The sequence below is a fragment of the Pteropus vampyrus genome, unplaced genomic scaffold (assembly GCF_000151845.1).
Source record: "Pteropus vampyrus isolate Shadow unplaced genomic scaffold, Pvam_2.0 Scaffold33, whole genome shotgun sequence".
Taxonomy (NCBI): domain Eukaryota; kingdom Metazoa; phylum Chordata; class Mammalia; order Chiroptera; family Pteropodidae; genus Pteropus; species Pteropus vampyrus.
Window position 1 is genome coordinate 4,562,575 of NW_011888814.1, and position 10,288 is coordinate 4,572,862.

A 10,288-nucleotide genomic window follows, 5' to 3' on the forward strand; every position below is an offset into this window, starting at 1 on the left:
GGTTAATACCTTTCATTTTTAAAAACAATTGAAAATCTGTAAGAAAAACACTTGAAACAAATGAAGAGTAAAATATTAATAGTTAATAAAACATGAAAACTAAAAACATATTTTAAGTTTTACCTTACTAGTAATTCAGAAAAAAGAATATACAACTAAAAAAAAAAAGGGGGGGGCATCATTTCCCCCAATTTAATTAGAAATTATATACAAAAACATAAAAGTATTTGTATCTAAAAGATAAAATTTTTCAAATAACAGTAATATTGTGTTACCAATTTGAACTATATTAAGGCTGACAAGAACATGATGATTAAATTCAAAGGCTATCAAACCTGCCAACAGAAGCCTCATAAATTCATATTATAATCAATGATATTTAACTGACATATGCATTAGAAATATTTTCCATATGTGATTCTTAGAGTTGATGAATTGATACAAAGAAACCGAGTTTTCCTTTCTTTCTGGAATGTCATTTTTGTGCCTCTATACATTGTACCTCTGAATATTTGAAGCCAAACATCTAAAAATTCAACTTTTTCTTTACCTGAAGAATCGCCTCTTCTATTTGGCCACTCTGAAGTTGGTCTTCTAATCTTTTAACATCTGATTCCTATAATTTAAGGGGGAAAAAAAGAAAGGAAAACATATTTAAACAAAGGAACTCAACATCTGAATGTTTCAATATCCTATATTTTAAAAACTCATATATAAAAAAACACTTAATATAACCAACATAACTAATTTTTCTTTAATTGTACCCTTACTAATATTTACCAAATATCTTGCAGAAACCCATTTTATCTACTAATTTATTGCTTTTCTGTCTTAATATTAAAAAGTATTAAGTGTTTACTGACATGCTTATCAGAGATAAGAAATAAGATATCTAATTCGGTCTTTTTAAAATACAGATTTTCCAGGTCTTTTTAGGTAATTTATTGTTTATTATTTTTTTAATTAACAAATCCTTTTTTGTAACATTTTATTTTTTTATTTTTCCTCTTCTCCCCTCCCCTCTGAAAATACAGATTTTAAAATAGCATTTTATTTTCTTAGTATTTCCTGTATTTCCTGAGTACATTAGCATTAAAAATAATTGCTATCCTAGGACCCAAAATTCCACTCCTAGGTATAAACCAAACAGAAATGCAAATAAGTTAACCATAACATGTTCAAGAATATTCGCAGCATCACAAATTATAGCCCCAAACTAGAAACAAGCCAAATGACCATATGTAACAGAATGAATAAACTATAGTATTTGAGTATAATACTATGCAGTAATGAGAATGAACAAACTACAACTGAACACAACAAACGATTCTCTCAAACATAATATTTAGCAAAAGAAACCAGACATGATAGAATACAAACGGATGATACCATTATAAAAAGTTCAAAAACCAAGCAAAATGAATGTGGTGGTAAGAGGTCTTTAGGACAGCAGTAACTTTGAGGGGAACAAGAGAGGATTTTGTTGTTCCGGAAATGTCCTCTCTGATTTGATGTCATCATGGGTGTAATTACTTTGTGAAAATTCATTAAGCTCTGTATTTCAGCACGTGTCTTTGAGTACATTATTCTTCAAAAAGTTTTTAAAGAAATGCTAATGTACTACCCAGAATATTCAATGACATACATTTATTTTCTAATACATTGAGCTTTTTGAGAACCAAAAACCATGTCCTATACTTACACATGCATAAGTAAATAAGTATAAACGGGGTAGGGGTTTTTTTTGACCTTAATAGAATGAAAAGAGGGAGGGGAAAAAAAAGGTATTCTCTACAGAAATTGGCATGTTTCTGCCTCAGGACATCTTCTGGCTGATCCAAGGTATCTGTTTGGCTTGTTCCTTCACCTCCATCCAAGTCTTCGCTTGCACATCATCTCAATAGGGAGGACCACTTAAACTGTGGTAGAATGAACAATGCCCCACAAGACGTGCATTAAGTAATCCCCAGGACCTGTGAATGTTACTTTACATGGCAAAGACTCTGCAGGTGTGATTGTTAAGAATCTTGAGAAGGGGAGATTCTTCTAGATTATCTTAGAGGGCTCTAAATACAAGTGTTCTTAAAAAAATAAATAAATAAAAGTACTTAAGACAAAAAAAAAAAACTAACTAACTAAATAAATACAAGTGTCCTTATAAGACAGAGGCAGAAGAAAATTATACATAGGAGAAAGTAATGTGACAGAAAGTAATGAGGCAGAGATTAGAGTGATGGGACCACATGCCAAGGAATGCCAAAACCCACCAGGGCTGGAAGAGGCAAGAATAGATTCTACTCTAGAGCCTCCAAAGGCTCTACAACTTGATACTGATTTTAGACTTTTGGATTGCAGAAATGTAAGAGAATAAGTTTCTATTGTTTTTAAGCCAACAAGTTTATAGTACTTTGTTACAGTGGCCATAGAAAACTAATACATAACATCCCTCATTACCCTGGTACACATCATTCTTCTTTTTTATTTTTCTACATTACAATATGTTCTAACATACTATGTAATGTACTTCTTTATTCACTTACTTATTTTACTTATTTATTTCTTTGCCTCCCATCATTAATGAGTAATCTTCAAGAAGGCAGGGATTTTTATCTGTTTTGTTCATTGCCATGTAGACACTAGCTTTGATGCCTAGGATCATGTGGCATATAAACAGGCATTTGATAAGTTGGAAAAAGCAGTTGGAAAAGAAGGGGAAAAACAGAAGATGAACGTGTTTGGGAACAACTGTTTAACTCAGAATTAACTGAGCTATGAAAGCCAAAAATCAAAAGCAAAAGAGGAAAACTATTACAAGAGACCCAGGAGGGTAAAGGTTAAGAAAGAAAGAAATGTTCAATAATATTTTCAACTCAGTAAAAGCATGTGTTAGGAAAATAATTCAAAATTTGTCTTATTGAAAACGAGTCAGTAATGTGGCATTTACCAATGGCATAATGCCATTAAGCTGAATAAGGTATCATGTACCTCATGTTTGCTATATGCTTGCAACTGTGTTAAGCACTTCACATAAATCACCTCATTCAGCACTAACAGTAAGTATACATGGTAGGTACCAGTATATCCATATTATAGACAAGGCAAGTGAGACAGAGAAATTAGGCAATATGCCAACAGTCATTCAGCAAATAAGTATTAGAGCTGAGATGAAAATTTTGGACAGTCTACAAACCAATGCTTCTCCTCAATATGCTATTACTATCTCCTTGGTATAATCTACAAAATATTTACTTTTATTTCTATTTCAGATTTAGCAGATATTTTATAATCATAATATTCACTGAAGACTTGTCTGTGGCTCTATGAGGAGTTAAAAATCTGTGATGATTTAACAAAAAATAAGAATCAGTGATATAACTATTCTATAGTGCCTGGGGTTGTTAAAAACGACTTATATTTAGCCTTTTGAATAAACAAACATTTCTAAGAGACCTTAGATAAGTGCCAGGTGCTACAATAGATTCTTCGGAATCAAAGATGAATGCAATCATTTTTCACAAGTAGCTTACAACTAGTAGAGGAGACATAAATAAAACACAATATGTTAGGTACAATGGAAGAGAGCAAGGAAGTTGTAGATCTCTTCTTAGGGAGGTAAAAAAAGATTTCACAAAGGAAGTGGTAATCTTAAGGGCTAAGTAAGAACTGTAAGACAGACAAGGTAAGGACATTCCAGGAAAAGGGAAGAGAAAATACAAAAGAACACAAAAATAAACTTGCATGGAATTCACATAACTATCAACAGTTTGGTATTGCTAAAAATAGGGTACAACACAGAAAATGACAAGATAACCCACAGCCAGCCCTTGGAGGGCCTTCCATCCAAGCTAAGGATTTTATCCTGTATGTCAGTGGTTCTCAAATCTGATATACATCAAAATCATGCAAATAAACATAGCTAGGTGAGTTTCACACATTCAGCTCAGCATAAATCCTTAAACTCAGTCTTTGAGAAATATTGAACAGGAAACCACGGTAAGGTTTTTAAGCAGAGACACTAAAATTTATGTGTTGAAAAAGATCACTCTATTGGCAGTGAGGGGCTTATAATGAAGTATGATGAAACTATACACAGACTAGTCTGTTACAAGGCAATTGAAATAGCTCAGATCAGAGAAAAAGATTTTAGAACTAATAAGTGAAAGTAATGACAGTGAACTATTCTTTGGATGACACTGGCTGTGAGAGAAAAGAGATATAGGGCAAAAGAAAAGGAAGAAAATATAAAGATAGAATTTTCTTTTTAAGATAGAAACAAGCTAAATACATTTTGAGACCATCTGAAAGATGATAATAAAATAGGAGGCAAAAAAAGAAATAGAGAAGAAATGATTAATTGGGAACAAGGTTATGGAGAAAAAATGCAGAGAAAGAATCAAAGACACAGTCAAATAGATTGAATAGGTTCACCTTATGAAAAGAAAAAGGGAAATTTCTTACTCTGTGATGAGAAAAATATGCATAAGCCCATTTTCGTTAAGGAAAACATATTAAAAAAAATGTTCCCCTTTAGAGACTTTAATCTGTAAATTACTTCCAGAACTTCCAAGTTAAGAATAAAGGCACCAAATCAAATTTCATTGTTTTGCTGTATACCCAAGGTAAAGATAAGAATTCTCTTTAAACTATAGTTTGGTAATCTAAGATAAATACAATAGACCACTTATTGTATATATGTCAATTACTTTTGAAGTTTATAAATACTAAAAATTCAATGAAATAACTGCTACTGTAGAAATTTAACAACAGTGCAATATAGTTTGGTATAAAATAATCAGCAGCAGTCAACTGCGTGCCTGTCTAGGGCCTTTGATTTGGAAGCTGTAAAACGCTTTTTTATTAGTCTGCTTGGGCTGCCTTAACAAAATACCTTAGACTGGGTGGCTTAAACAAAAGAAATGTATTTTCTCAAAGTTCTGGACACTGGAAGTCCAAGATCAAGGTCTGGCAGAGTAGGTTTCTGGTGACAGCTATTTTTCTGCATTGCAAACAGCCATCTTCTCACTGTATCCTCATATGGCGTAGAGAGCATTAGCTCTCTGGTGTCTCTTCTTATAAGGACACTAATCCTACTGGATCAGGGCAGCACTCTAATAACCTCATTAACCTTAATTACTTCCATAGAGGTTCCAGCCACACCAGGGGCTTTAACTTATAAATTCTGGGAGGCCACATTCAGTCCTTAACAATGCTCAATAAAATTTTTCTTAGTTAAGTGACAAATTTGGTCTTCTTATTTTTGCAACAAAGCACTTTTTAAGTTATTTCTGACAATTTCTTAAAACACACATTTTTTGTTGTTTTACTTCCTTACTTCTCTACTCTGAAACTAGAGAAAAGAGAAAAAGATTGATGTATCTACAGATAAAAAGTAAAAGACCAATAAAGGACTGGGATAGGGAAGAGAGATAAAAGAAATAGCTGCAATAGTAACTCAGGGAACAGAAGATCTTATTCTTTCACTCCAGTATTTAATAGTGCCTTGCATATAAAAGGACTCAGTAAACAGGAGTCTGCTGAATGACAGGAATAAAGGATGAAGAAAAGCATGGACGGAAGGAGAATAGAAAGAAGAGGAAGTGTGCAGAATACACACACAAAAAAGCAACTGAATTTTTTTGGTAAATGTTGCATTGGATGCCATGAATTTAAGAAAACAAAATCAAGTCAGCTACTTACCGCTTTAACCATAGCCAGCTTCTCATTTGTAATCTGTTCCGTATACTTTCTATATGCTGCATTTTTAGGAATTTGCTCAAGAACATCAAGAGTCTTTGTGTATAATATTCTTAGCCTCTGTAAAGACAAATCATGCAAATTTCCATTTTAAAATATCACCAAATATTTAATGAAACATTTTCAAAGTGAAACAGGTTAAAAAAGAAAAAAGACTCACAAACCGTTTCTTCAAAAAGCATTAACCTCCTCCTTGCTGTAATTTCTTTGGGTTTATGCTTTATCTCTTTTACAACTTAGAAAAGATGAAATTTTTCCTTATTATTCCCTTCTATTTAATTCGAAATTTGTTTAGTTTAATTGTATAAAATTGAGAGGCACTAATACGTAGTTTAATTCATATATATTAACTATATAGATAAATGAATAAACACATCTACTTTGAGGACCTGTAGAAATCATTTTACTTAAAAGCAGTCTGCATATTTAGACAATTATGTATTTGAATATGATTTCCATAATAGAGGGTATTTTACTATACTAATTTAGAGCTTGTCAGAGAATATATCATCCCAATTGTGTAAGGTTTTTTGAGCCTCCTTTTTTCTTAATTTTAGCAAAAGGTATAATAGAAAGGCCTCTTTCTAAAATTGGGATATTAATAATATTTGCTTCATATGGTATCATATAACTTACAATAGTACCTGGCACATATATTCTATAGGAGAAGGAGCTACTTCAGCAGATATCAAGGAAGGGGTCACAGAAAAGGCAGCATCTGAGCTAGACTTTGAGGGATGGTAGGACTTGGACAATTAAAGATGTTGGAAAAAGCAATTTATACATAGAATACATGTATAGGATTGAACAGCAGAAAATGCAGGGAACATAAAGTAATCAGTATATTGTTTTATTTCCCTTTACCTGTGTTATCCTATATAGGAGCTACTAGCCAAATCTGGCTATGAAGCACTTGAAATGTGGCTAGTCTAAACTGAGATATGCTATAAGTGTCAATACACACTGGATTTTGAATATTTAGTTATGAAAAGACTACAAAATATCATTAATTTTTATGCTAATTATATATGAGAGTAATATTTTGGATATTTTAGATAAAATAACTTTTACCTTCTTTATTTTAAAAAAAGTGACTCCTAGAAAATCTAAAATTACAAATGTGGCTTACATTTATGACTTGTATTATATTTTTATTGGACAGCATATGGCTAGAACATAGAACACATAAGAAACGGTTATGAGATAAGGCTGGAGAAAAACTGAGTCAAATTAAACTGCATGCCAATTTAAAGCATTTGGGATATAGTCTGTGAGCAATGAAAATATTTAAGGAAATTGTATGATTTGATCTGTGCTTCAAGAAAATTAACCAGCAGTAGTGAGTTAAAAGTACTGGGTGGAGAAACAGGCAGAAAGGCCAGTAATAAGGTTGCTGCAATTCTCTAAAGGAGAGCAAGGGACTAAACTGTGATAATAATAGTAGGAAAAGAAGAGAGAGGTCTGGAGAGCTGTTACAGAAAAGGATCAACAGAACTCACTACTGGAATGAACATGAAGATACAAGAGAAAGAGAAGTATCAAAAATGATGTACGAATTCACAGCCTGGGGAGCAGAAAGACTCTGATACTCTCAGTAGACATTGAGCCCACAGTGAAAGAAACAGATTTAGAAAGGAAAACCCTGAGTTCGGTTTTAGACAATAATGAATCTAAAGTCACTAAGAACTCATGAGTATACAACATTCACTCAACAAACATTATTTACTGAGCACATACCATGTGCTAGTCATAATTCTAGCAGTGAATAAACAAATAAAAAAATCCCTGCCTTCATGGAAACCTACATTCTAAACAGAGACAAGATAAATGAGTAGAATACACTCTGCTGAAGAGTGACCTGAAAGGCCATAGTAAGGTCTCTTATTTAATGAAATGGAAGACCACAGGAAGGTTTTCCAGGAAAGGAGTGACATGACTTGACTTACTTTTTAGCAGGCTGACTCTAGTTTGATTGAAAAATGACCAAATGGAGGAGGGATAAGAAGGGAGAGGCAATTAGGAAGCAAATGCAATTATCCATTGTAGTGATAATGGTGGCTGAGAACAATGTAGCAGCAGAGGAGGTGGTGAGAAGTAGTGAAAATCAGGATATATTTTGAAGACAGAACGCAGAGGATTTACGGAAGTACCAAATGTGGAGTGTGAGAGGAAGAAAGGAATTGAAGATGATTTCAAGGTTTTTGACCTAGTAATTAGAAGAATGGAACTGCCATTCACTGAGATGAGAAAGAATGAGAAGAGAGTGGGTTTTAGGAAGATCAAGAACCCAATTTTGGACATGTTAAGTTTGGGATGCCTGTCTGACATCCAAGTGGAGATGTCCACAAGCAATAAAATATACAAGAGGTAACTGCTTGATATGGAAATCTAAGAGTTATCAGTGTAAAATGTGGTACTTAAAACCATCAGACTGCATCCAGACACCAAGAGAGCAAATACAGAGAAAAGGTGCAAGAATCAAGTCTTAGCGCTCTAAAATTTAGAAGTGGAGATATGAGAAATAACCAGAAAAAGAGAAGGCAAAAAGAGCAGAGGAAAAAATGAACAGACTGGGGTGTCCTGAAGCTTAGTAAAGAAAGTGAATACTTGATGGAGACAGTGTGACAGGTTTCAAATGCTGCCACTGGGTCAATTAAGATGAGAAATGTGAGATGACCATTGGATTTAGCAGCACCGAGATCATGGTGACCTTGAAAAGAAAAGACCAGTCTGGCAAGGCCTGACTGGAGTGGGATCAAAGGAGAATAAAAGAAACTAGAGATAGGTAAGTACAGATAACTCTTTCGAGTTATCTATACAGGGAAGGAGAGAAATGATGTAGCAGTTGGAGGGATGAGAAAGATCAAAGTAAGTTTTTTGTTTTGTTTCTTTTTTTTAGATGAACTCGTACCTGAACACTAATTGGGAAAAACATACTAGAAGGGAAAATAGATAACAAAAGGGGCAAATTGCTAGAGCGGTATCTTCGGGAAGCCAAAGTGTATAAGGAATCTAGGGAACCTAAGCAGAAACGGTGAGACGGGGGAAAAGGTGGAAAATGGAGATATAGACTTGGGAGGGTACTCACAAAAGTACAGGTGAAGCGACAAGAATGCCAGGGAAAAAGACACCAAAAAAAGAAACTCAAGAAAAAGGCCATGACACACAGACACCGGATCACAAAGTAGATACCGCTCTCATCTCAAAAGCTCACGCTGAGTTGGAATTCTGGACTGGAAATATCCGTATCGGTTAACCTTTCAACAAACAAGGTGACTGAAAGCTCAGGAATGAAAAAAGAAGAGGTACATACCTCGTGTGGACTCTCACATACAGCCAACCCCACAAGGCCAGTGGTCTGTTGAAAAACAAAACATGATTCGTGTTGTTTACAATTCGGTGCGTCCACCTAGCTAAGGAAAAGCAAAACCAGCAATCCTTTGGCTACAACTGGCCCCAAACCAGCTACAGGTCTCAATGCCGCTTGCGCGGAGCTGCTTCTGCCTCTCCGAGCGGAGCCACCAAACTGACCACCTCTGAGGGCAGAGCCGCACCAGTGCCCAAAGGCCCTGCCAAGCACACGCCAGTTCTGGCCACCACCCGCGGGATGAGGGCCTATCCGGCTGCCTCTACCCCTACAGTCTCAACCCTAGCAGTGACCTCCACTCGGCTCACCTTCTTCAGCAAGCCCGCCATGACAGCGTCCACTCGCCGAGTTCGCGCAGCCCTCTGGGAACCTCGCTCAGACCCGCTCAATCCACTACCGAGGCCGCCGCTCAGTCGCCATGGAAACATCTTGGCTCCTCCCACTCAAGACGGAGCAAAGACTCTACCCCGCCCATGCCCAAAGGGAAAATTGATGCATGCGCAGTGAGTATAAGGCCTGCAAACTAGGCCCTCGGGGAAAGAGTTGTTTATTAAGTGTCTTATATGTAGATTCCTGTTCTTTCCACCATTGGCGGATTGCCCAAAAGTTGGGGGAAGTACTCCAAGCTACCAAAAACTCCAACGTAGTGGTTCCAGGAACCTGCACTCTGATTCACCTGCCTTCCACAGTGTACTCTGTAATAAAAACTGTGGTCATGGTGCCATCATCTAAGTCAGGGGTCCCCAATGTTTTTGGCACCAGGGCTCTGGTGCTCCTATGAGAATCTAATGCCTGATGATGTGAGGTGGAGCTGAGGCAGTGATGCTAGTGCTGGGGAGCGCTGGGAAGCTCTGACTAGGCAGCTGCTCACCTCTTGCTGTGCAGCTCTGGTTCTTAACAGGCTAGAAACCTCCAGTGGCCCAAGGGTTGGAGACCCCGATCTAAGTGATCTCTTAGCTGCGAAGGTTAATTTGTACCACAAGGTATTCTCAGTCTTATGAGCCAAAGCAGTATACAGGTGCGTTTCCCATGCATTTCCTTTCTTTTCCATTTGACTCACTGAGGTACATCATCCATTTTCTCATTTTCCCAGGCGAAGTGATGCCAAACCATACCACTCTTGTTCTCTTACCTTACCAACATTTATTGAGCACCCATTATGTATTA

The 10,288-nt window shown here is 35.9% G+C and overlaps 2 protein-coding genes across 3 annotated transcripts in view; one reads left to right on the plus strand and one right to left on the minus strand.

The window, feature by feature from the left end:
• Nucleotides 1–9,563, minus strand: part of NDUFA5 (NADH:ubiquinone oxidoreductase subunit A5) — a 13,582-nt gene extending 4,019 nt beyond the window's left edge. Inside the window, exons 1-4 of one of the 2 annotated variants that reach the window (XM_011357172.2) lie at nt 9,430–9,563; nt 9,068–9,112; nt 5,698–5,814; nt 551–616 (exon numbers count right to left, since the gene is read on the minus strand). In XM_011357172.2, coding sequence (XP_011355474.2) covers nt 551–616; nt 5,698–5,814; nt 9,068–9,112; nt 9,430–9,549 — 348 coding nt within the window. In that variant the 5' untranslated portion in view covers nt 9,550–9,563. The remainder of the gene's footprint in view (nt 1–550; nt 617–5,697; nt 5,815–9,067; nt 9,113–9,429) is intronic. The other variant, XM_023528886.1, reaches the window with a different exon arrangement.
• A 12-nt stretch (nt 9,564–9,575) lies between these two features.
• ASB15 (ankyrin repeat and SOCS box containing 15) overlaps nt 9,576–10,288 on the plus strand; it is a 46,161-nt gene continuing 45,448 nt past the window's right edge. Inside the window, exon 1 of the mRNA XM_023528948.1 lies at nt 9,576–9,624. The gene's annotated coding sequence lies outside the window, so the exon portion shown is untranslated. The remainder of the gene's footprint in view (nt 9,625–10,288) is intronic.